The sequence below is a fragment of the Gavialis gangeticus genome, unplaced genomic scaffold (genome assembly GCF_001723915.1).
Source record: "Gavialis gangeticus isolate Ggan-Ray unplaced genomic scaffold, GavGan_comp1, whole genome shotgun sequence".
In the NCBI taxonomy this organism is placed as follows: Eukaryota; Metazoa; Chordata; order Crocodylia; family Gavialidae; genus Gavialis; species Gavialis gangeticus.
In genome coordinates this window covers 69026051-69053174 of record NW_017729029.1, presented here as the reverse complement: position 1 = coordinate 69053174, position 27124 = coordinate 69026051, and the positions used below count along the sequence as shown (strand labels likewise).

The following is a 27124-nucleotide window of genomic DNA, read 5'->3' as shown; positions in this document are numbered from 1 at the left end:
CAAGTAGATACTAGTGGTAGTGGCCACATCATGACATCCTTCCCCTGCTTGGAGAAAATATGATAAACAAGAAAAAAATGTGGCAATGCAACTGAATTCTCTTGTACTTTCAGTACCGTTCTCAGGCAAAGCATTTGAAGCTAGTACTTGGGGTTTTTAACTGAGGCAGACTCCTTTTCTTCTCTTCCCTTTTCTGAAACCCATGTAATTAAATAATTTTTTTCCCCTTAGAAATACAGCACCTAATGGATGGGCCTGAATGGATTTTCATCCCAAGCCGATAAAGGTCTCTAGGTCAAGTGCTGTAAGCTGTGATAATAATGCCACAGTCCGTTTATTCTGACCACTGAATACAGCTGTCATACACTTATCTAAATTATCTGCAGGACACACGCAATGAATTGAGCATGATTTTTTCCCCCTTTTTATGACTCTAATTGTTCACAAACTGTCATTCAAAATCATAGAAGCTTCCATTCTCAACACCACTGAATGCAAAGGTGACAGTCTCTGAGAAACCTGAAAAGACTCAATGCTTGACATGTACCTGGCAAGCAGACTGATAGCTTTGTCTCTTTTCATGTTGTTTTGGCATATATTTCAGCTCTTATAGAATTCTATATAAGACTGCAATATTTAATAAGAAACACTCCAAGGAAATCAGGTCTGCCAAATCCCTGAATAGTGAATGCTCCAGAGACCTCAGACAGGAGTCTGAAGCAACAGCTGTGAAATATTCATAGAACCCTGGAAAATTCATTTATATCACTGCCCTGGTTAACTTGAAAATAACTCCTGGACATCTTGCACTCTGGCTGCCTCTTGTGTCTGCACTTCTGGAAATCCATCCATCTCACAGCATACTGCTATGAAAGACAGAAATTGGTTTGGAATTAGAAACAGCTGTTACAAAGCAGTCATAGGAAAGTAAACTATGATATTGCGGCAGTGACATTTCCCAGTCTTAACTAACCACATACCATCACCCAAACCGGTACAGGCAACCATCTACCTTAAAGCCATACATTATTTAGGGGTTCTAAGGCAGTAGTCTTAACTAAAGATTACAAAAGGAATTAAAGAAAAATAACTTCCGGCTTGGTGCATTTGTTTCCTGTAAGATGGCTTGTTAATAAGTATGGGTTTGTATCTTATTTTCACAGATTGAGCATACGGATCTATAAGACTACTTGGGTAAAACAGAGGACTATAGAACAGGAATAGGAGGTAGAATTGCTTCTATATACAATACAGCACATCAGGGTTGGCAGACTATGGCCTGCAAGGCAGATCTGGCCCATTGCATCATTGGATCAAGCCTGTGGACGTGGGGTTTCCGAGGCATTTGGCAGCGGGGATTTTGGCTGCAAGCATGTTATGTATCTTGCCATGAGAAGTGCTACCTGCGGGTGCTTTCTCCATGCCAGTGTGGGGAGATACACTGGTTGCGAGCTGAGTCGTTCTGGCTCACAAACAGAAAACATTGCCAACTGCTGCAGTACATTAGTGGAATAACTGCCTCCTCTTAAAAAGACATTGGCAAGATTGGAAAGGCTAGTAAGAGCTCAAAAAACAAGTCATGGACCAGAAAAAACATATTTTATAGGGAAAGGCTTAAGTAGCTCAGCCTGTTTATTTTATCAAAGAGACTATATGATGATTTGGTCATGGTCTGTACATACTGTACGAACAGGAGGAGAGGATCATGCAATACCACAAGCCTTTCTAAGGCTTTGAATTTCCCATCACTTGAAATTATTTTATGTTTTCAGAAATTATATGGAGTAGTACCACAACAAGTTATCTGACTGACTGTAGGACTAACAGTGATATTCTATGGCATTTGACCATTTTAATGAAATAGGTCATAAAGCTTTTGAGTTTTTGCTGAACTCAAGTTCTAAAGTGTTTGCCTGATTTTTTTTTTTTTAATCGGTCCATTTGAATAGGTGTCAGAGACAGACAGAAATCTGAAGTAGTGTTGAACAGCTAGCTAAAGTCAGTGTTGATGCCTGTGAGCTTCATGAATTAATAGATATTAGCTATCCTTAAATATTAGCTTGACTAACTTGAGAACTAATAACTTCTTGACAGACCTGCTGCAGAAAAGAAACTGAAGATAAACTGTTTTCTGTAGTAAATCATTTTTTGTATTTAAACTAGATGTTGTTTGAATACGTATTTTTAACCAACATAAACTGTTTGTGTCTAACATATTGTCTCTAATATAATGTCTCAGATTAGAGACATATGCCTCTAATATTAAAGACAATGGAGTTTCTTCTGTTACCATCTCATACCATTCCTCACTGTCCTTCCACCTCTTTGCTGGTTTTTAAAGCTTGTATTTCTTGTTTTCATACATCAAACACATAAAAAGCTGTAGGTTTAAGACTAGCATGGCCAGTCTCAGGCCCAATTTCTTCTCTAGATAGACTGTCCCCCTTCTGCAGCAGCATTTTTGTTTACACATTCAGAAGTGCTTCACCTGGAAAAAGCAAGCTTCATTTTACTGAAGCTGTAGTACCATGTAGGAAGCTCCATCATCAGACATTTTTAAATTCAGGCAGGATAAGCATTTATCTGGCCTTGTTTAGACAGGGATGATCCTGGCTTTGCAGAGGTTTGGGCAAGGTGATTTCTAGCCCTAGTTTTCTGTGATTCCAAATGGAAAACCCTGACTAGCCAACAAAGAGCCCCAATAAGCATTGTGTGCATGTCCCAAGATGGGATTAAATACTACACCAAGTGCCTCCCTGTGTACTGTACCAGGTGCCTCCCTGCATGAACTGCAATGCATATGTGAGAGAGAAAACATTGAGTCTTTAGATTACATTTTGTTGGTTTTTATTCCTTCAGCTGTATTGCATGTCTCAGTGCACCCAACTTGTGGAGTTGAGCTCACCCTCTAGTGTGTGCCATTGCTTAGAAACCCTATGGGAAAAATGTGCAAAATAAACTGTAAAGTTGTCTAATTATCTGTACAGTTCATAGATGCAGTAATATGATCGTCAGAAAGGTGGCACTGTTGTATTTTGTATCTCACTTATTTTACTGGGTGCTCTCTATAGACTGTAAAACTAGTCATCCACATTAGAAACATTTTGTTTTTCAATGTCTTATCCTTTTGTCTGTTTAACAAGCATGCATTTTTCATGGAGTTCATTATGAGTTTTAGAGAAGGACCTGTGATAAAAAAAAAGACAAAACATTATAGATTGCAGCCTCCTGAAGTATATTCATTCAACTGTGGAGAGACTTTGGCTTCTTTGTTACTAAAATCTTGTCACAGCCTAAACCGAGACCATAATAACTGCAGTGAGAAACAATGAGCTCAAACGTCCATCCCTCTTGGAACAGGAATTTCAGTTCTTTACTTCACAGGCAATCTTTTTGTGTAATCCCTGTTATAAATTTATCCAACTCCATCTTTATACCCATTTTCTTGCCCCCCAATACTCCTAGTGAGTGGCTGTTCTGAAATCTTACTCCTGGGATTTTAAGTATCCAAAAATGTTTGAGTTTTGGATCAAATGACTTGTATATGCTTCCAGAGCTTTAAAATTGTATACTAGGTGCAGACTTGCCTATACATAGCAGTAGAGCACTACTACAAGGGAAGAGAAATTAGGTGTTATTCAGTATTATTCAGGCTGATGGTAAGCGGGGTCTGAATTACACTCGCACTCTGTGGGGGTCTGTGGTGGTGGCAGCTGGAAGCTGGAAAGAGCTGCTGCCACTTGAGCTGCTTAGAAAGATGCAAGGAGGGCTGGGGGCTCTCATCTCTTATGGGGGGACTTTTGGGGGCTGTAGTCTTGTATTGCAGGGGGGCTCAGCTTCCCTGAGCCCCACCGTATTTCGAATCCTGATGGTAAGGAAGTGCACAGATGAGAAAACTACTAGATCCTACATTCTTATGAATCTACAAAGAGTTGTACTTTATGTCTTGTCTATATTTGTAGCACAAACAATGCTGTCCTTGGGATCTACACTATTAGCAGAACAATAAGATTCTGTAACTAGTTTTTCTGATTGTTTGCTTCAGATAACATCCCATACCATTTTGGCTGTTCCTTTCTCAAGACATGTTTATAAGCCTGTTCTATTTCTAATTCTTTTCTAATTATAGTGGGAGAAGCTACAGATGACAACAAGTGAGAGGAGGAAGATAGTCTGTTCTGTTACATTCCACATTATTGCTATTACCTGCGTTGTTTGGTCATTGTATGTTTTAATAGATCGGACAGCTGAGGAAATTAAGCAAGGCAATGACAATGGTAAGTTACTTTTTCTGCCACTTTGCTAGTACAGTAATAGACTAATTACAAAGGAAGATAGTTAATGGGACAGTCGTTGTTTGTAAATATATATCCCATTGCTAAAATGCTTGCACATCTGCTTTATGGAAAAATTAAAGGGCACATCATTCAGTGTTAAAAGCCAGAATTTGGCTGAATTTATTTTGCTCCTTGACTGCAAGAAAAAAAAAGCTCACAGCCCAGTGCATCCGTCAGAGCAGCTAAAACATGTTGTTTATTCTTATTTTTACTCCATAGCAGAGGGGTTTTCATACTGAAATAAAAAAATGACTAATGAAAACCAAAGGTTCAGCTGAATTTCACAAAAGCATCCAAAAGTCTAAGGTGTGTTTTATGTGACTTAATAGAACTTGTCTGTTCTGCAAAACTAGGGTAGGACACATGCAACAGGCTTCATAATGAGGATTTCCAGCAAATGATCGTTTATGGTCCCAACTGGAAACACTATGGGTGAAATTATCAGCCCCTAATTTGTAAAATAAATGGTACCAAGGCCCTTTCCTGCATTCTTCATACATAGCTACGTTTATTCTATGAAAACAGTCTTTACTGTGGAATTTCAGTTCAGTGTCCAGTAGAAACCCAGAAATGCAAAAATGTTGGACGTGTGAGTAGAGAGAGGTAAATAGCTGTGTTAGTCTGAAGTCAGGCAGAGGGCAGGGCATGGTAGTATCTTAGAGACTAAATGCCTTTTTGAACCAGTTAGTTTCTAAGGACAAAGGAGAAATTACTAAAACATTTACAGCCTTAAAGAACTTTGGTGGTGATGGTTATAATAGTATGACTCTCCCTTGCTAGATGAGAGAATCAGAACTCCAGTCTCATCTTGGTCAGGAGTGTTTAGGGTAATGAATGCGGGATTGGCCCACCATTTACAGCAGACTATAGGTTAATGAACTGAGCAGGTATTTTCAACATGTTTGAACTACTGTACTTCAGTAAAGCTGTAAATGCTGTTTTATAAGAATCCATTGAAGTAACTCTACCATGCAAGAACAAATCCCAGCCATAGATATGCCCATCAGCTGTTCAAGTCACCAGGGAAATAAGCCAGCACATTCAAAGGCAGAGTTGGATCCACACATTATCACAGAGAAGTAAGGCAGGATGGGACCTCAAGAGATCATCTAGTCCAATAGAGGATTCAGTCTGAAACTTTGGTGTTATTAAGCACCATGCTCTAACCGACTGAGCATGTTGTAACAATAATTTTCTTATCTTTGGCTGCCACCTGCAAAGGACAACTGCCAAACATCCCTTCAGAATCAGGCCTGCTCTTTATTTTACGATAAAATTCAAAACACTGAATTACTGGCCAGAAACATACATCCCAGCCAGCTAATATTAAAAGATGGTTTCTGTTGCCATTTGAGGTATATACTCCAGGGCCTGGTAAAATTAGGTGTAATATCTAATCTTACAGGTGACACCAACAGCAATTCTAATTTGTGTACAGGAGGAAAAGAAAACTTTTGCATAGTATATGAATGACCTTGTTAAAAAGAAATCTATAACAATCATTCTTCCTCTTTTGATCAGGACTATTACTTAGTAGACTACTACATTAATATTATATGCGTGTATAACATAGATAACATGCAGTGCTGGAAATCATTTGAAAACCACATGCCTGTGCATGAAAAGGCTTCCAAGCAAAACAAATCCACATCAAGTCCTCTTGAATACTTAAAGAATTTAAAAATCAGATGAGTATGTGGGGAGCAGCTTTTCTGTCTCTGATGTTAAGTGACATAAAGACTAGCACAGCAGAGTCCCTTGTGTTCTGTTGTAAACTTTACATGAAAAAACAAAAATCAGCTTTGTGTACTGCTAGTTGAACATCAATATTTGATGCTGTTGGTGCCTGCCCAACTCTTGTTTTATGAGCAAATTCTATTTATATAACATCAAGATCCCCAAGATGATTCTGTAAGTCCAAGTCCTAATATCGTGTTTCTCTTTTAAATATGTACACCTTTGGTTTTCATTGTGAGATTAACCCTAGGAAAAAAAGGGCTTGATACTTTATTTACAGGTAAATACTATCCATTAAGGTAACTATGTGCACTCCCTTGGTTAAGCTGACTTTAGGCAAGCTTAACTACTCAGCAAAAGTGTCTAGAATGAATATTTGCTTTGACATAGGGTATATCCATAGTCAGGTTACCTAACTCAGTAGTTTAGGCATATTTCTACAGTGTTCTTGAAACATGGCCGAATGGTTGATATTGCCACCTTAACAGAACACAAAGACATTCTGGTGCTACCAAGGTAAAAAGGAAAGTGAAATGGTCATTAGCAGCTTTTTTCAATGTTATTTTCACTGAAAAAACACTAGGTGAAATAAGAATTTTTTTGCAATTCCTCTTCTCAAATACTGGGGGTGGGTTGGGAAAAGAAACCTGAAAAGTGAAAAATGTTAAGTTGCCTTTTTTGTTTCTTTTCATCTTCTGAGACCCTACTTAATGGCAAACTGGGGGGAAAAGGAGAAGAGGAGGAAAAACCTAAAAATCAAAAAATCAGTTCTTTGTGGTAAAGCAGTGGGTAATCTCAAATTACTTATCTAGTAGTGTACAATGCAAGACAGGCAATTGAGAAGCCCTGGGTTCTCAACCTGCTTCCACTATTCCTTCTTGAAGCAGTACCCTCTGTTGACTCCTAAATGGTCTCAAGCAGGTATTTCTACTCCTCTCTGACTCAGTTTTCCTCTGTGGAAAATTTGGACAATACCCATCTACCGTACAGTATTATTGCTGAGCTTAATTATGGTTTTTAAGATGCCTGGACCATTAATGGCATTCTGTGCGCTATGGATTATTTAAAGTTCTCCTAAATATTACTAATAAATGTATGTGTTGGGAAAAGGTTAAAATATCTAGGAAGCAATGTCGATACAAAGGCTTAAACAGTCCAAAACATTGAAGGCCAGCACATTCTGTATCAGTGCCAACACTGTCATCAGATGAGGCAATGCACAACTGAGGTTTTTTTTCTTCCCTCTTTTACTTAGAGTGCTCAATGTTTGAAGCAGCAGCTACAATGATGTTAATTATCTTGCGATTACAAGGCTGTTCCCAGTATGGCATTCTCTGATTTTGTAAAATCGTAAGACTAGTTTTAGGTAAAAGTGAATCATCTTAGTATTGCTCAGAATATCACCCTACTTAGGCCCACTGTTATGTGGCTTCTCAGTGGCAGTGCCAATGGAGATTTTTCTGCAATTATAGAAAGACCTTTAAAGAGTTACAATAGTTTCCTTTTATCCCCTCCTTTAATAACCAGTAACAAAAAGTGAAACAAGATGTACTAGAAACTTTAGGATTTCTATGCAACTAATGAGGAAAACAGAGAAATGCACACAGAGAAACAGAAAAGAAAGGCCAATCAGAAAATGGATGATGCTGGTTAGCAGGGGGTGGGACTCTTTCCCACTAAGTTGCTCCAAACCAAAGCTCCATCACAATGGAAAAATGCTATAGTATAATAGGTTATGGCTTCAATTAAGTATAAAATAGGGCATGTATCTTCTAATAGAAAAGGCACAAAAAGCTATCCTGTGTCACTTTTTACAGCCGTAGTGTGGCACAGGCCAGGGATCTTGCCATTCCAATTTGGATAATTACATTCCACCCACTTAAACCTACAGAGAATAGTGATGGGTTCTAACCAAGGGACAGGAACAAGAAGCACAATACAAGTACACATTTCTGTCCCAGGAAGTAATTTTACATTCCTGATATATATAACTGCACCAGTGAAAGTCTGGTCTTGCTTCTTTGCCTACCAGGATGGCTCCTGTGCTCTTTTAAACAGCAGTTAATCTTTAGTACAATAGCAGCAACACTTGTGTCTCTGTATATGCACAGCATTTAAAGTATTTGGAATCCTTTAGAAAGGAAGCTACTTAATTTTGTTCTATGAATATTAATCAGAAATAGGCATGCATGGCATCCAGGAAAGGAACTATGCAGAATGACCAAATAAGGTGATGATGATGATACTAACCTTAACTTGTTTGTTTGAAAGGTGTCCTTGAATGGCCATTTTGGACAAAACTGGTTGTGGTGGCCATTGGGTTCACTGGAGGCCTAGTCTTCATGTACGTACAGTGTAAAGTCTACGTTCAATTGTGGCGCAGGTTGAAGGCTTACAATAGAGTGATTTTTGTTCAAAACTGCCCAGACACTGCTAAAAAACTGGAGGAGAAGAATTCTTCATGCATTCAGAACTCTGAAATCAAGGATGCTGTGGTAGTGCCAGTACCACAGACAGGTACAAACTCACAGCCATCAGCTGAAGAAATGACTTCTGAGGTCATGCCAGTTTGACAGAGGTGGCACTCTTTCTTCACTTGAAGAATAAAGTGTGAGTGTTTTCTACACCACAGCCACTAAAGAAAGCAGAGATGATCATGCATACCGAGTTAAACAACACAAACCCTACCCAGGAAAAAAGGATCCAGCGAAGCAACATGTGTTACTTTATGGAATGTGACCATTTTGTGAAGTAGTTTCTCAACTAGTCAGCCAGGTATAGTGACAGTGGAAGTGTAGAAAGTGCAGTAGACAACAGTTAACAGACAATGCCAAACAGACATGACAAGATGACCTTTTTAAACTGAATGGCCATGAGGATATTGGAAAGACCTGCTATTATTGTTCTGTTTACAGGGAAAAACAAACAAACCCTTTCCACCTGTTTATTACTACTAAGGGTCTTATTTGCTAATTATCTTCTTAAAATACACTTCAAAGTAATACCATTAAGGTCATTCACATAAACCCTCAATCAACAAAGTTAACAGACCTACACCATGGCACTCCTCTAAGCCTCAAGAAGTTACATGCTTGTGTGCTATATTGGGTGCCTGAATGTTTTGGTAGTTGTATGAGTTGAGGATAGCTGAAGGGTAGTATTGAATATACAGTCCATTTGAATATAGAGTCACATTTTTGCAAAAATATTCAACAATCAGACTTTGAGTTCTCTAATTGTCTCAACCCTTTCCTTGGTCCCGTGAAATACAGAAGTTATTTAGCCAGAAGGCTTCAGAAAATTATTAGATAAATGTCTGGAACAGGACCTCTGTTGCAGTACTTCAAAAAGTGAGTAAAAGAAACACGAATTCTCTGTTATATAAGCATACTGGATATAGAAAGCTTTGTTCCAAAATGGAAAAAGATTAATCATAAACAGAAGTATTACAGGTGGAAGCATGCAATCCACTCCAAAAGAACTTGACATTGAATTATATGTCTAAAGACTTGGGGGGATAGAGGGAAGTAGTGGGAATTTTAAACATAAGGCTTTATTTTTTAGAGTTTGTGATACAGCAATTAAGGTAGTCACAAGCAAGCATACCTAGTCTTAAAATGATGCTGGTATCTCCTTGCTCTGATTTGGCTGAAAAAGTTATCAGTGGATTCTTTTATATGGGTAAGATTGAGCTATTAGCAATTCAACAGTTCAGTTGTTACTTTTGTGTTTTGAGCATTCTCATGTTAAGTGAAGTGTGAATAACATTAACAGGTGCAATAGATAAATGAATGTAGATATAATAATGTGTCCAACAGAGTGAGTTATATAAAGAGAAGACTTTTGTGATTTACTTCCAATCTCTGTGGTGTTTATTACTGGGACAGGAGAGGCAAGCTGGTGAGAAATACCTGTGCCTTGGTTTGGGTAAGTCTGAGGACAACACTTGATAGCAGCTAGGGCTCCTTTTGAACTTGTATTTAGGAAATTGGCCTGGGGAGAGGGATGGAAAGAACAAACATACATTCTTTTAAAGAGGTAGAAGACAAATGTCTGTTGTATTCAAATGTCTGAGGTACTGGTATTGGTGTGCTAATATTCTCCTTCTTTACTTTGATGAAGTTTGGACAGGATACAGTTTTATATCAAACTGCAAAGGTATAAAGGCACTTTTAGAACATTTCATTCTGTTACATTTTTACACTTTAAGTTTGGAATAATAACCTTAAAGTAAATAACAGCCAGGAGGAAACTGGTTTATTCTTTAAATATTTATTAATGGGGACTACATAATTATTGGTCTAAAATTTGTATACCCAAGGTAATTATCATCAGATTTTTTGGAATTAAACTACATTTTATAATTTTAAACCCCCAAATCCTGTTTCATGCAAGATGCTTAAATCTAAAATCCCTGTTCTAAGATGGATTTGTTTGGGCACAAGATGCCATTACCTCTTTTGTTCAAACAAATGATTTTTCCCTCTTCAGCCTATTTGTTCCTTGGTTTGTAGTCATGTCTTAGAACCATGAAAATATTTATGCCCTAAAGTCACGGTATTTACAAGACCATACCAAGACTTCTCCCTCCCCCATATGGCAACAGCTTTGCTGACATTGTGCATTTGAAGCTTAGTTAAAGTTTAAACATTACAAAGGGAAAAAATCTTTAACAAAAACTACCCTCAATGAAATATATATCTGAACAATGGGATGAAGAGGGAAAATGTAACATTTAGTCAGACCAAAAGACCATTAGAGTAAAATTAACATTGGGTATAGGTGGGCTTAAATAAGGGCTTTGATTCCTTAGAATAGGGGTGCTCAACTTGGTCCCATGGGACAAATTTGACCCATTGGGATTCCATGGATCAGAAAACCTGGTAGCAGGGGATGGTGGAAGCTCTGTGAAGCTGGCTCCAGCCTTACTCAGGCCATTGAAACAAAAGAGTATCAGGGTCAGGCCCTATCCCTGAATGTCCAGATTGGTCCATACTCCTCCCCTTCCATCCCTCCCATGCCCTGATCAGGGCAATCCCATCCCACCCTTCCACCCAGCATACACATCAGTGCTGCCCACCCCTTTCCCGCATGTCTGGATTGGGGCCACTCTGTTTCCCTACCACCTGGTGCATCAGGATTGGGGCTGCCCTGCCCACCCCACCCCACGTGTCCAGATCAGGACCACGCCATCCCCACCCTGGCCAGATAGATCGAGGTCATGCTACACAACCCCTGCAGCTGGATTGGGGCCAGTTGGCTGGATGCAACCCACAGAGGGACCTGGCCCTGCCCATTTGGCCTGCAGGGCAAGATGGTTGGGCACCACTGCCTTAGAACATTATTGTAAATGTTTTCTTTTCTCCTTGTCCTCCTCTTTCATAGGAGGTTGATTTGTGATAGCTTGTGAAGACTTAGTGGTAGGCAGAAAGACACATTTGCACTGTGTGGTAAGTCTTGCCTCCAAGAAAAAAATATGCATGGTAGGCAATACCTCATTCAATTCTTTGTCATTTACGGAATTTAACGGTCTGTATTAATCCAATTACTTTAGTTTACCAGAGGCTTCTATAACACAAAAGGAACACATTTTTTTTTTACTGGAAAAATAGAAGTCTAGTACTTTTTTTTTTCTTTTTTTAATAACATGAAGTAATGGTATTGCAAGTAGAAGTTAAAGATCAGGGAACATCGACACAGACATAAATAGTCTTTCCACAGTGGACAGCAGTAAGTACCCAAATCAGGCAAAGCTTCATCTTGGCATGGTTAAGAATTACAGGACCAAACCCTGGGACAGATACCCACCACAATCTGCCCTTTCATAGATATACTTAGTTTCATTAAACTGCATTAATTTGGAACCAAGTCCTGCCTCCTGGCTTGAGCAACACTCCTAATTAATTTGGGTGAAAGTTATGCTTTAACAAAGACTGCAGAACAACTGTACTAATGAGCAATTTTGGAATATCAACAAGATGCTTCTGTTCTGTGTTAAACGTGTATGTCCTCTTTACTGGTTTCTTAAAAGTTTGCCATTCCAGGAATGAATTATTTCAATGATTCATTTAAAAATTGGTAGCAACACTGAACGATTTATTTTTATGCTAGCATTATGAAGATTCTTAATAAGTCCAATGATGCCATGTCATATATCGCTATGCTTAAAAGGCAGTGTTTATTTTTCTGGCCTGCAGAAAGTTTCCCATCACCAGGACTAGCCCTTTCTAATTCTAAACATTGCAGTGAAATGTAATATGGGATGGAAATATTTTACTGTGTGTAATATTGGATCAAGTTTGTGTTGTCTGTTTTATCCTCTTCTCTTTTGCAAAATAAAAAAGATGAATTTTTGGGTGAATGTGTGTCCTGAAAGACAGAAGGTAAGGGGAACAAAAATTACTAGAACTGCTAACTGTTGTGGAACAAATTTGTATTTGTATTAAACGAGTGACCCCAAAGCACTGTAGCATTCTGTGTTTACTTGGTAAGTATCACACTATGTGGTGATTCAATCGTTCTTATGTTTCCAAAGGAAAACAAACTATTTTATTGTAAACACAGATTTTGCACATTTGACCAACCAAAGCAACTTCAAATCAGCTGTCAAGCAAAACATATTTTCATGCTGTTTTTCTCAATCGTTGGAATTCCAAGCAAAGCATAATTATAACTGAATGTACTGGGAAGACTCCATCTACCTGACCTTTCCATTTTCCTAGGTTGTGAGGTTGATAAAACTTTACAGTAAGTTTAAAAAGGCACTTTAAAAGGGCTTAGCCTAGTCCTCATGCTACAGAAGCTGCTAAAAAATATGTCCAGTTATAATCTGGATATTGTCTTTGAAACATGACAGCCTGGTGTTATCTCCCAACATCTGGAGTGTTGGGATAGGGAGGCTCGCAGTGAAAGGTGCATCAATAGCCTTTAAGGCCAAAAGTTTACTAACTTACTTGAAAGAAGAATGAGACACAGTAGGACATATATAAACTTGCCTCACTAACTGGCAAGTAAACATCAACTTAATTACAATACCTACTTGCCCGACCTTACCAGTAACAAAAATATGTATCATATTTTTAAAAACAAGTGCTTTTATAGGAGATATTAATTTACATTGCTATACTTACTTGAAGATTTATTTTAAGCAGGAGATTCTTACACCTGTGTAAATCACTAGTCCTTTTTATTTTATGCAAGAGATTTAAATTGAATGTAAGAAACCAACTTATAACATGTGCAGGCATGCAGAGTTTTTTAAGATTTAGGGCAGACTTCTATTTCACCTTGTGGTGACCAACGGGCAGTTTGCAACAAACTCTCAATTACCCAACTAAAGATACAGGAATAGGATCACTTTCCAGAGATGTGTAGATGTTTCCCCATTCCTACAGTGGAGACACTAAGCCTTCCAAGGGGGTAATAAAAATATTCTTACCCTTTAGTTGGCTACCTGAATGTTTGTCATAAGCAGCACTTTAACTGAATTCATGACCAATTGCATAGCAATCAAAGGTGTGAAAGGAACCAGCCACAAAAGTATTACACAAAATATGTGTAACAATTTTACAGCTTATTCTTCATTTTATTACACCATTAATTGAATGAACATGTGGCCAGCTCACTACTTAATCATGTCTTAAGTGTAATGTTCGTCAGAGGCCCCAAATGCAAGAAAATTACTTAAAAGGAAACCTGAGGTAAGCAGCCCTCCTGATGGGAATAAATCATGCTGTGGGCCCTGGATGATGTTGTATTTATCACACAATGAACATGTTAATTGTGCAATAAATTGTAAAATGGCAAACCAGCCACAAAAATGGTGAGTGAAGTATATGGAACATTGTGCCTGGTTTGTATTGCGCTCTAATTTGAACGTGTCCTCTCACCTGGGAACATTTAAAACCACACTGCAGCCCAGCAGCCCACACCCCAGCATGTGTACACCTGGATCCCAACAATTGCATGTTATATTATGCCGTACCTTGGAAGTCTGGCATGTCAGGATGCCTGATTTTTGCGATCTGGGATTAATCCCACTATGGGATCTGAAAAATTTTAAGTAACATCTGCCACAAGCTAAGAGAAAGCCGACAAGAATTTGTGGAGAAATGTTTGCAAGTGCAATCTTGCTTTGAGGCTTTGCTGCTTTTGTCTCTGAAATTACAAAATAGACGCAAACTTTATTACACAGCATACGTATAAGAATGAGGTTATTACATCAGTTATTTACATGGGTTGTTCCAGAGGGAAAAATGACAACCTTACCATTTTGAATGAACATACTGCTTCCTCTTCATTTGCCATAAACCAAAAGATAATAGAATATATATCAAAGATGATAAAATAGCAGAACACTTACTTGCTTCGTCCTCCAGCAGAATAAGCCTGTGTTTCTAGAGCAAGGAATCATGGCCCAGATTTATGAGTAAAAATAATCTAAAAAAAAAAAAATATCATGTGTTCATGTTTAACAGGTAACCAGTTACAAAATTACTACCTACTTTTTATTTACTACAGAAAATTGGCCAGTATCTGAACTACACCAGAAAACAGCTTAAAATAGCAGTGCAAGACCTGTATTAGGAAATGTCTCAGTTTACCAGAAAAATTCCTTTCTTCTACCAGGAATTCCACAGATCCATAATGATGGGTCCGATGCTTGCAGTTACTTAGAAAAAAGCTCAAGCTGGGCTGTGAAGGTAAGAACCCTGTTTTTCAACAAACCCAAGTCAGCCAGTTCCAAATACTTCCATAGCTACTTACTACAGCTTATAACTTTAAGCTTAAATTCAAAATTTATCAGATATCTCAAGAAGGGCATCTGTGCCCAAAAGCTCGCAAAGAACAATTTTTCCAACTATTTAGTTGGTCTAATAATATATATTACATCTACCCACAGAACTTTTTTCACCTATGTCCTTAGACTAACATGGCTACAACAAACAACCACATTAGGTATCTCAAGGTAGTTATATAAATGGTCATTGTTACAAAGCAATTCAAATTTTACACTCCATTACTGGACAATCACTGGTGTCCAAAGAGAAAAGAGAAGAAGTTATGTCATCTGCAGAACTATAATTCCTAGGCTCAATGGAGTGGCTCTGCAGACTTTACTACTAGAAGAAAGGAATTTTTCAGATAAAGTACATTTGCCAACTGTTTATCCAGGAAAGTTTTCAAGTTTCTTAGTATACAACATCTGATATTAGTGTCTGCCCAGAAAGGGAACTGAAAGATGAATAAGGAAGAAAAGAAAGAAAGTTTGTGTCAATTCCATCTGTGAGTTTGTTCGCTTTCCTAGTATATCAGTTATTGGATGAACATGCTACACAGGTCCCCTCTTCCAACAGTAGAGACTTAAAGAGAACTGCATGTTTAATTTGTAACATGTAACGGATGTGAGAAAAATGTCTGTGACCAGCTGGATCTCGCCATTTCTTATTGTACATGTTTGATGTGAACCTGAATTCTGGAGGTTCCTTGGAGCTAAATGAATGAGTGTACATTTTTAAACATTTGTCAAGAAAAAAAAGGCTATATTTTAAAGTTTCTGAAGTGTATCAGGTTAATCTTCTAAAAAACAAAACAAAACAAAACAAAACAAAAAAACAAAAAAAAAAAAAACAAAAAAAACTTAAACTGTAGCAGTATTTTTATGTATGATGGAAGTTGCAGATCAGTCAGAGCTCTTCTTGACTGACACTGCATTGAAAATCGATTTGTAGCTCTCTCCCAACATCATGAGTATGCAACGGTTGTGTGCAATATATTTTTGTAGTTATTATGAATGGAGGTGGAAAAAGTTGGAGAGCAAAACAATTTCTTGAAACAGGCTTATTTTGGGAACAAAGGCTGTGTGAACTCATAACACAATGTTGCCCTAACAAGAGGTGAAGTGCCACTATGTCCTGATTAGACTGAAGTGATCATAACTGAGATGGCAGTTTTCAGAAAAAAAAAAAAAAAAAAAAACGACAAGTCCTTGACAGGAGATAATGAAGATGCTGGGTTCGGTTTAATCAAAATGTATTTTCCAGGAGGGAGTTCTCCTCGTGAGTGTGGCTTTGCAAAGTACAGAAGATCCAGCTACGAAATCCTCTTCCATCTGAATAAGACGATACTGTGCTCGTTGCTGAGAGCTGGACAGAACAAACTACGGCATGGATTCTGAGGTCTGAGATTTAGGCTAATCTTAAGATTTTACTGGAAGCACTCTACAGATTTGCTTTGACTTTTCATTGTCTGTATTTATGTAGGGTAACAGCACTCTATTAAATCAGACATAGAAAAAGGCACTTGAAGATAATCACACTGCAGAACACTTTCTCAAGGTTAAAAGATGCTCATGAACACATATGGTATCTTTTGTATTCTTATGATTAGACAATTTTTCTGGGTTTGAGTATAAAATTTGGTACCTGTAACATATTTTCCGTGTAGGAGAGGCATAAGTGAATAACCAGCAACGCCCTGGGTAATATCTGCCTTTTGATTTTGAAGAAGATTGTGAACGGCAAAAGATAAAATTATAGTTTTGTAGTAGTGCTGGAGACATGTAGTCATGATAGTTCAAGAAATATGCAAGAGACAAGGATATTTGGGGGTGGGGGAGTTAGTGATAACTTCTACTGAACCAACTGCATGGTTGGAAGAGATTTAGACAAGCTTTCAAGCAAAAGGGGACTTGAGGAAGAACACTATGTGCTCAAAAGCATGTCTAAAATCTCTCCCAACCATGCAGTTGGTCCAATAAAAGATCTAAGCTTGCCCAAATAGTTTTGCCTTAGTCATACTTTTGGCAATTAGAAAAAGTATACAGACACAGGACTTACTGTTTCACCTGCAGTAAGAGTTCAGTTTCCCTGTTAGATTCTGGATCCCAATAAATCCATCGATGGGTAAGTGACACATCACCCAACTCCCTACCTCAAGAGCCTCAAATGCCACTTTCCTGAATACTTTTTTATTCTTTTCTTTCTCAAGTAGTTGATGTGATGTTTAATTTCCTCTTTGTGTGGAACACCTGAAACTACAGAAGATGCCTCTCTCTCTCCTTTTAATCCAAGAAAGGAAATGATTAGACACTCATAGCCAGGATAACAAGCAGGTGTCTTTGTTGTCCCCAAGTTATCAGTGGTTCAACTTCACTGATCAGGACTGAAGCTACAGCTCTTAGGAGTTAGGATACTAGTGAACCACCAAGAAGCCTCTTAACACCTGTTTGTTCTTCCATGTGAGGGCTCCTCTCTCCTTTCTTTATGACTTCGTCTTTAGAAGACCATGAGAAAGCAAGAGCCAACCTAGTGTATCATTCATAGACAATGTCATACTAGCTCTGACATTTTTACTTTGTTCCTGCCTTTAAAGAGCTATAACAAAGGATAAGTTCCATTGCAACTGATACACAAACTTCCCTTGTGATGATTGATTCTCTCAACTGCCATCTTGCATCTGTTTTGGCTTACATGAAGAGAGATTACAGAATTATGAATCCAAATTATTTGAATTAGAAAAATTAGGCTGATTTTTTTTAACTCTCACTAAATTTTTCATAGAACCATGTCAGTTCTCCAAGACCAGCCAAAGTAAAATGCACCTCAGTTAGTAGTAAAGTATGCAGATATCACTCTTAGTATACAAAGGAGATATGATTTTTATGTGTTATTTAGCATGATACACTATTTTCAAGTGTTACACATTGTGAGATATTTTGCACACTAACTTTTTTTGAGTCACCCTAGTTAAAACAGTTTGTAAAATTCACAACTGAATTTAAAAGCAAGTACCTAAATCAAAGATGTGTAGGGGTAAAACAGCCAGTTTAGAGTGAAAGAACACTTCTATTATTCTCAGATACCAACAATTACAAATGCAAAGCTGCAGTATACAATGGTTAACTTTATAATGACTGCAATTGCTGATGCTAAACAAGCAACGAGTTCATGATATTCCTGATACTGAGTATAGAACTCCTGTGGTAATATCAGAGAAAGGCAAGATTGAATTGTTAATGGCAACTATTGTGCAGATTTCTTTTTAAAATGCAGTGCAATTTTGCCAGGACATTAGAGCCTCCTCAGGGCATTTCTCTTCCTCCAGGTTTCAAGATGCAGAACTTGTTAGAAAAGATAACTGTAACAATGACATTATTGGATTCCATATTCATTTCTTCTCTCTCAAAAGATCCCGATCTCAAATCCAAGGAATACCCCTCCCAGAATTTTCAACCTTGGAATTTTAAAATCAAGCTGAAATGTTTCCTGTCTGCCCCCCCTCTTCCATCATCACCCTTCAGCTTTGAAGTGAAAATGTACCTGATAAACTGATGTGCAAAAATCAAATAAAATCTCTTCTTTTACTTGAACAAATACAAATTTGTATTTGTCACTATGAATTGGATACACACAGGGACAGATAGCTTAGCAGATATACTGCTGTTTCATAGTATTTTTTGTGTGTGAGCATTAAAATGCTTCCCTCATTATCTGGAGAACTTTCCTTTCATCTGCCTACACAGTAACCTAAGGAAGAACATGAAGTCTAAATGATAGCAAAAGAAAGGGTGGTTTCAGGAAACCTTCACTAACAAATGAGAAACTTGATATGAAAATAAATTGTTATTTGTAAATGTCTACAAGTGTGAAGAAGTGTCCACCTTAGGCATGTTAACAGATAAATATATCTGCTTTTCACATGCCCTTCTGGGAAGAATAAGTGTTACTGCCTTTATTCACTCCACTGGGAAAAATATAGAATGATTTATTGTCGTAATTCTACTCCTGTCCTTGAAAGTACAACAAAAGTTTTAAACACAAAGAAACTTCACTGGTTTTAAGTTAAATTAGTTTAAAAGGGATTTATCAAATCCACATAAACTGATATCTGAATACACTTCTTTTGGTTTCAGAACTGCTGTATTAATTTAACTTCACCAGGAAGTTTATTAATGCAAGTTAAATTGCTCTGCCAGGATTAAATTGGTGCAGCAGTTTATCTTGGTCAAAAACAGGGTTCTGCCCCAACCCTAGAGGGGGCAGATGATCATGGCTAAGGCACATTAGTATGTGCAGCAAACAGCACTAACGGGAATGTAAGGCCATGTAAATAAAGTATTGTTTGCAGACCACAAGCCTCATCAAACTACTACAAACTGCATGCAGCAGCTCACTTACCCTAAAGCAGCTTAACTGCTGCTTCAGACACTAGCTATAATGCTCAGTCATTAGCTACTGTAAATTCCATAGAAGCTCAGAGAGATTTTAACACTGGACTCTGCCCTTTCTGCTCATTGGGTCAGAAAGGAATCAGCCATTAAAGAACAGCATCTGCATACTTCTATTCCAGTAAAGAAAAATCAGTGGTCCTGCTTAAGCCAAACACCCTGCTTTTGGAGGGCTCGTTTTGGGAGGAAAGGTGTGTGGTATGCATGTAAACGTGGTATATAAATCAGATGAATGCTCATTATGCCACATTCTCACCAAATCAAGGAAGTCTCTTACACACACAAAAAGAATGTGGTTGTATTTTCTTTTGTCAGTGAACATGAGCCCATCATTAAACGTTAACAAAGCTGTACACATCTGAAAACAACGATCATCCAAACCAGCACAGTACAACTGAAGATGGATAAAGTTGCCAGCAACTGTTGTCCACTGTGCAACATCATTTTACTGCTTAATAAACCCAAGCACTCATGGTGTTATATAATCTAAACAATATCTAGGGCCTTTTTTTCACAGCTGCCAAAACAGGTGACAGAAGACTATTCTTTCACCTACTCACAACCAGGAAGGGGGTCCCAAGCTGAAGAGCTGGTAGGATGATTAAAACCTAGGGTTTTATTTTTTGTTTGTTGCTTTTTGTTTCAGGTAAGCACCAGAAGCACCAGAAGATTTCAGAGGCAGTGTGTTGTCAGATTAAGTCAGGGTGGAACACAATAATTAACTAATAATTCAGCTAGACATATCTTCTCAAGTAAAATCCTAGCTTTATTTTTGCTTGTAGTGATATTTACAGAAAGGTCCTGACAGTCTCTCCTTCAGATGTTTCATATCCAGAATCAGTGGGTGATCATTAGCCAAGGTCTGTTGCTTCATCTAGTTCCTCTTTGGGTTCCACATCTGCCTCGTCAGTCCTATTGCACATGGCATCTTTGGCAGACAGCTTTTTCATTTTAATGTTTGGCAGTTTCTTCAGATCACCATTCCATTCTCTTAAAGGGGGACAAAAGTGATGTTACAGAAATTACTAACAATTAAAATACAGAACCCTGAGGAATTCATTACTGCTTGGTTGCATATCCTGCCTGAAAACTGTTTGAGTAGAGCTGCAATTCTGTAATCAAAGATGGCTTCCTGGAGTAAGCAGTTTTAGTCTCCAACCTCTGCAGGCGGGTCTGGTGTGACCAGTTCCCCTGCCACTCTCTCTCCATTCAGCTGTTCATGTTTGTGAAAGGCTGCTCATCAGAAAGCACAGCATATCAACAAGGGACCCAAAAATAACCTGAAGCAAGTGACTCTGTGAGAGAAGACTGCTGGGAAAGTACCCAGGAAAAAGGTAGCCAATCGTTATGCTTAGTGGGGTGCTGAGTTAGGATCAGCAGACAGACAATCTCAGGGTAAGTCTGTGCACAAATACAGCAGACTGTAAAATACAGCAGACCATAAAAAGAAAAAATAAAGTTGGTTAAAATGCATGCTGCTCTATGCAACACTATAGGAATTGTGTGTATACTATATTAGTCTGTGACTTTAAAATCTCAGACAAATCTGTATATGCCTAAGAAAAACCCAAGGTTCTGCAGAAGGTTGTGCTGCCGATTTATGAGGTTGCAATTCTTTCCTCCCAAGTTTCTACTTCTCCCTGCATAGTGATAGGGTTGGTCTTTGGATGAGATGCAAGCCAAGAAACTTAAGACTAGTATAGCTCAGCATCCCTGCACAAGTGCTAAATCAACTGTGTCTGTCTTTCTAAATCACACTATTGATTTAAATTCCCCCTGCAGTTTTCACATGGATAAAATGTTCTTTTTCCCTCTCCTGAATGCATATATGGCACTACTGCAGAGACTGGGTAAAATACCTAAGGCATCTTGGTGGTCTATTAAATGACTTATCTAGTTTGTCAAGTGCCCTTGGATTCTAGGAGATAAGTGACCCTGAAAAGCCCCCCAGAGTATTTGGGTACAGGTACACATGTCAATTGTATTAGGGTCCAAAAACCTGTTATAAGCTAAAAATATAGCAAAACTGTTGTAACTTTAATTCTGTTAGATCCAGGGTTAAAATTACAGTGGTTCAGTGCATGTGTACCTCTTTAAGACCATGATGAAGTAATGACTGCATCACAACAGCTGATATTACCTCCCAAGTGACAACTCTCTCCCCCTTTAAAGCAGTTAAAAAGTGACATATCTACATAGCCCACAACTCGCTTCACTCCCATGATCAATTTCTATTCTGCAGAATTGCTGACTTTTAGTCAATTGGATTCAAAGATGACAGATGTGACCCTCATGCATGTAAAATAATAAAAGTGCAAGTTGGATGAACTTCTCCACTTGCTCAATATGCAGAACTCAACATGTGGAGCTAATTTTACATCTACCAGAAGACAGTTTTTCATTATGATCTATGAGAAATGTTGTATGACTGACTTCAAGGAGATGCAAAGCACCTGTAATTTAAAAGCTACAGGCTGTATACATGAGGAAGGACTCATTTAATTATCATGTTAGGCCTGGTGTAAAAGTTACACAATCCACGCTTCAGTACAATAATTATACATAAAAGATTATTTTTATTGAGGGCAAGAGCAAATATATTGATCCTTTTTAAAGGGACAGTGCTAACAAGGTAATAAATCCACAGACCACTTGTATCACAATCATCACGGTACAGTAAATCAATCTGAACACACAACAGCTGGAGGGGTTTACTTCCCCAGAGTCCCCTGTAAAAACCACAACATTTCAATCTTCCTAACACCTGGGGGAAATCCTCCAAAGCTGCTTCCTTCCTCATAGCCACAGCCGCCTGAGGTATGGCAACTAATTCACTTCATCACCCAATTAAGACTTCTTATAATTTTTGCTAGATAAATATAGCCTGTCCCTTGACTGGATATTATTACTTGTATTACAGGCTTACATTGCCATGGGGAAAATGCTCATTTATCATGCTGAGTTGAGACCATTTAACCAATTAATGCACGATTATTACACGCATACCTACTACTCACTCTGTACCTCTAAAAATACAGATTTAAGGATTTCATTTTATGAAGGGACATAGGAGTAATCATCTCAAACCAAATCTAAGTTTTATCTGGTCCACTGCCTCACAACGAGAATCAAAAGAACTTACAAGAAAGCTCTAATTATGGAAGAACTAGTTGTAGAGAAATATTAAATATCATAGACCCATGCAATGCAAGTTCCCAAGAGCTATCATCTACAAAGAGCCAATCATGAAGCCTACTACACTCTTGGCATAGATATCTTACGCCATATAAAAACCCAATTATGCTGAGACCTTAGAAAATGGAAACAATAATCTCTTTGCACAAGCAACACAACACTTTTTTTTTTTTTTTTTTAAAAAGCTAGAGCTTGTATGATGCACCCACTTAAGACTGAACTCTAAACTCAAATTGGCTTACTTAAGTTTATGTCCAGACTATACAAAACATAAACCACTCTGCTATAGGGTAACTGAGATGAGAATTACTATTTAGCTTCTTTTTTGGACAAAGAAGAGAGTGGTAGGAAGAGTAGTGCTAACGTACTTTTCCATTCACTGTTAACCTTGCTTTGATCCTACGTATTAGTTTGTCTGGCTGGTTAAAAATGACTCTCTAGGCACAGCTGTAGAAAAAACACTCTCTCTATAACTACCTGGAAGAGTTTCCCAAATGAGACTGCCTCCATTGTGTTCCCTACTGAGTTCACAGAACCATAGATCTGATCCCTCATGTCTGTCATTATAGCATAGCCCTAGGTTGTTTGCTATATGAACTGCTAGAAACACAGACAGGGAATTTCAGGCACATGTTTGTTTGAAAATGCCTAAAATTTAGTCACTGAAGTTACAAGAACTCAATCATAACAGTCTCAGCACTTTAAAACTCATAATATTTTAATAACTACTTGTTAGCAGCTAGCAAGTTATACTTTTTAGGTTGTGGTTGCTAAGAAGTAACTTATTAAGTATACTGTTAATATTTCATCAGTTTTCCTTCAAACAAAAGAAATTCTACCAACACTTGTGGAGGGTACTTTTTTTCTTTTTTCTTTTTTTTAAGTAGAAGCTGAAGGGAGACAGTATTCTGTTTCTAGCAACGTCCTGTTAGGCTCACACAGAATATATAAATGATTAAACATGACAACACAAACTCACCTGAAAACTTTAAGATGCTTGCTGTTCACAAAGTCAGGGATTTCTAATGGGGAAAGAAATGAACACATTAACTTCTATATTATCCACCACAATGCTCATTTTTGAAAAAAATTCAAAGCAGCATCAGTTGTCTGCTGGCTAAAGGCCTATACTAATAAACTGAAATGTAAGGACAGATAGGAATGAAAATAGGGATTAAATTCTCATGAGATCCAAGAGAAGTAGTCTAGGAAGCAGACTCTTCTTCCCACTGCCATAACCCAGGGGAAAGAATCTGTGATTTTTACCAGCATGCTTTTCCTGAATCCTCCTGTGGTTCTGTATCAGCTTTTGAAATTCTACAGCCAACAACTTTCTATCTACAAGTGTGAGTGCTTGAAAACCACCGATCCTTAAAAAGGAAGCTGCAAATGCCTAGTTTGAAGACCGGGAGTAAAATTAAATGCATCACCTGCATTACATTAGTGCCTGGCATCCACGGCCTATTGTGCCTCTGTACACTCGCACAGAAAGAGACAGCCCCTGCTCCACAGAATTCTCAGTCTAAATAAACTAAACAGGACTGAAAGGGAAGAGTATAATTTTCAAAAGGAACCAATGCTTAGGAAACTAATTTCACTAAGTGCCAATGAGACTTAGGACCAGGTCCTAAGCCCTGCCATATGAGCTCTAGGTACCAAAGTGTGATCCTATTCTACCCTGCTTAAGTCCCTGAAAAAGATTCAACACAAAAGGTGGATGCTCTCTGCTTTTTTGTGACTTAAGTCTTAAAGCTAAGATGATGGCATGTTATAAAAGTAGGTGAGATAACATATTTTTTCTAGGACTTAAGCAGGGTGGGATATGAACACACTTAGGAGCCTAGTTCAGTGCCTAACGCTAGAACAGGATCTGGATCTTAGGCTTTTAAGTCACATTTTACAAAGGGATATATGCTTTTGGAAATTCTTTCCTAAAATGCTCTCTGCAAGGGGCAGATAATTCTGGACACAGTTCTGACAATGTAAAGAGTAGTACAATGTTAAAAAAAATGAAATTGGCAGGTATACAAATGTGTGTAATACTGTATTTTCATGGACTGATACAGCTTTCTTGATAAAACAGAATATATTCCTGGCTGTGAAGCGTACCATTTCCTTCCATCCATATATGAACCCCAGCTGCCTCAAGAACTTGAGATATGCTTGTTCAAGGGTCAGGGAGCATACCACTGTTTTATCCAGAGAGGTGGTGGAACCTCCATCCTTGGAGGTTTTTAAGACCCAGCTAGACAAAGCCTTGGCTGGGATGATCTAGTTGGGGGTGGTCCTGCTTTGAGCAGGTGGTTGGACTGGATGACCGCTTTCACCTCTAATTTGCTACAATTCTAATATAACAGTCATTGAAGTCATTATTAATGACAGCAATAAACTATTGCTGACAAACTATTTTTTTCCAGTGTTGCAATCTGTATTTTGAAAGAAATGCAACTGTAAATTTTAACTACAATGTTATGCTTCTATGGAGATGTTGAGATATTCTCTCTCTCTTGGGGCAGCTCCAAACATTTTCTGTAACATCACAAAATCTGTAGTGCTACTAAAAATAAAATGCTATGACCAGCCACACATTCAAAGCCTCTTGGCTGGAAAGCAGCAGGGTTGCCAGAAAGGCAAGCACCCCAGCTTCCTTCTGCACCCCCCTCCCCCAAACGAACTTTAAAGGACTCGTAAGACAGGCTTGTGAATGCTTTAAAGGTCCCAGCTCTTGGGCAGCCTGAGACCAAGCTGAAGCCAGTCTGGGGCTACCTGGGAGCCCTTTAAAGTTCTCAGTGTTTTAATGGGCTGCTGGTGTTGAAGCACTAGCTGCCCCCTTTAAAGCTCCAGGACTGTAGGCAGCTCTGTCACCACTGCTGCAACAAGACTGTGTTTGTACAGATTTTCTCAGACAGCCTGCAGGCTTTGCTACGCAGTGGCAGCGGGGACAGGGCTGCACCCAATTCTCCCTAACAGCTTGCTGCTGCTGGAAGAGCCAGCTGCTTTTCCTCTCTCCCTCTCCCACATGCAATCAGAAACTTCTTGGATGTGAGGTAGCCATTTTTGAAGCAGATTTGATATTTTATCACATGATTTATTGCTTGAATGTCTAGCATGTTACTATTTAATTTGCAGAACATGTTAATCACATGATAAATGCAATGTCTGTAGGGGCCTTGAGGTAATTTTCTCTCAATCACAAATCAATAGCAACAGCTTTTTAACAGACAGCCTCTTACGCTGATTAGTGACCTCTCCAAATGAGCAGAGCAGGAAACAAGCGGCATAGCTTGATGATGGACTCTCTTAATGCAATTCAGAAAAAATGGAAGCTGCCTTTCTTTGGGAAAGTGGATTTTTTAGCCACCGTCTGAAATTACATGGAAAAAACTCTGTGGTCTCTTACCCAGTCGCTACCTGTTCCTTCTCATTGGGTTCAAAAAGGCTGTACCAGGTAAAGAAATTAGTGCACCATTTGTCCAAGAATGGGAAGCTAGCTACTCTGAGGCACAGACATGACTCAGAGTTATTTCTTGACCATTTCTGAAATCTTATAGGTGACCTGCTTCATGTCATCAGTAACAATGAGCGATTTAGAAAAATGCTAATGCTCAGCAGCCTTGAAGTTTTAGCAAAGCGTGAAATGTCTCATTACTATCTAGAAACAGTTATTCAGTTTTAAGGGGCAGCAAAATGTCTCAACCAAGAAGTATGCTACCTTTCTAGCATTAAATCTAATTTACCACTTCATATCTTTAAAATCTCACATTGATTCAGATGGCACCTATGCTGTCCTCAAACCCTGAACAAGGAGTGAAAGTCAGAAGCTATTCTGTCTTTGTCCACCTTTCAATTTTCCTCAGTATCAAGGTAATAAGCCACATAATACTATCAATGCTGAATTATGTATCTTATTTTCCCCATGATAAAATGCAGCACGAAACATGTCATTCATCTTTGTGTTTGTAGTTGGACAGTCTGCTATTGAAAAAAATCCTTTTCCTTACATTTAATTAAGGTCACATATCAGAGTTACAGTTTATCAGATATGTCTGGAAAAGAACTGGATGTTACCCTCAGCTCTTCTTCTACATATATCCTGACCACTATAAAAGACTCTTTTGTATTCTTCTTAGTCTTTTCAACCCTTGCTTTTAAATCTTGCTTCCTACCGAACAGCTTTAACTACCGTCTCTATTACTGTTCATACCAGGGAAATCTACCAAATTCTTGTCAGCTGATCTGCTGTCCATGGGGTTCTCTACAACTTTTGCAAAAGGCATTAGAAGCGTCTGAAAACTTCAGATTGGAGACCTACATTACTTTACATTTAGTTCACATTTAGAAGATTTCCTTCAGGGAAAAAAGTACTAGATTTTTTTTTTAAAAAAAACTTACTTCTTTACAAGTTGATGGCATTCATTTGGGAAAGCTTCCAAGTTGCCACAAACAAAGGAATATTTTAAGCCTTTCTGGACAGTACAGCAATAGTGTGGGACAACTTTTGCTTTTTCCTATACATTTCATGATCACCTCAAGTGCAGTCACTGTACCTACATGACAGGCTATTACTTCCTGAGCTGCTGAATCCAGATAAAACTTCTGTGAGTTTCAAGTTAAGACAAAAGAATTT

General features: G+C 38.3%; 2 protein-coding genes and 2 long non-coding RNA genes across 8 annotated transcripts in view; 2 read left to right on the top strand and 2 right to left on the bottom strand.

The window, feature by feature from the left end:
• Positions 1–12535, top strand: part of MARCH1 (membrane associated ring-CH-type finger 1) — a 548671-nt gene extending 536136 nt beyond the window's left edge. For all 4 annotated transcript variants that reach the window (XM_019521737.1, XM_019521739.1, XM_019521740.1 and 1 more), the window contains 2 exons: positions 4130–4277; positions 8346–12535. In XM_019521737.1, coding sequence (XP_019377282.1) covers positions 4130–4277; positions 8346–8647 — 450 coding nt within the window. In that variant the 3' untranslated portion in view covers positions 8648–12535. The remainder of the gene's footprint in view (positions 1–4129; positions 4278–8345) is intronic.
• Positions 421–8411, bottom strand: LOC109300868. 2 transcript variants are annotated; one of them, XR_002098348.1, is made up of 3 exons: positions 8325–8411; positions 2291–2488; positions 421–866 (listed from the first exon to the last, which is right to left on the bottom strand). It is a non-coding gene; the product is annotated as an uncharacterized LOC109300868 (long non-coding RNA). The 2 variants fall into 2 exon arrangements; XR_002098347.1 differs by lacking the exon at positions 8325–8411 and having other exon boundaries at positions 2291–3725.
• A 2020-nt stretch (positions 12536–14555) lies between the features above and the next one.
• LOC109300871 overlaps positions 14556–27124 on the top strand; it is a 19422-nt gene continuing 6853 nt past the window's right edge. Inside the window, exons 1-2 of the long non-coding RNA XR_002098351.1 lie at positions 14556–14642; positions 17661–17665. This is a non-coding gene — a long non-coding RNA (uncharacterized LOC109300871). The remainder of the gene's footprint in view (positions 14643–17660; positions 17666–27124) is intronic.
• The window catches only part of TMA16 (translation machinery associated 16 homolog), a 101320-nt gene continuing 94243 nt past the window's right edge, over positions 20048–27124 (bottom strand). The window contains exons 6-7 of the mRNA XM_019521741.1: positions 23477–23519; positions 20048–20292 (exon numbers count right to left, since the gene is read on the bottom strand). Of these exons, the coding sequence (XP_019377286.1) occupies positions 20154–20292; positions 23477–23519 (182 nt within the window). The 3' untranslated portion in view covers positions 20048–20153. The remainder of the gene's footprint in view (positions 20293–23476; positions 23520–27124) is intronic.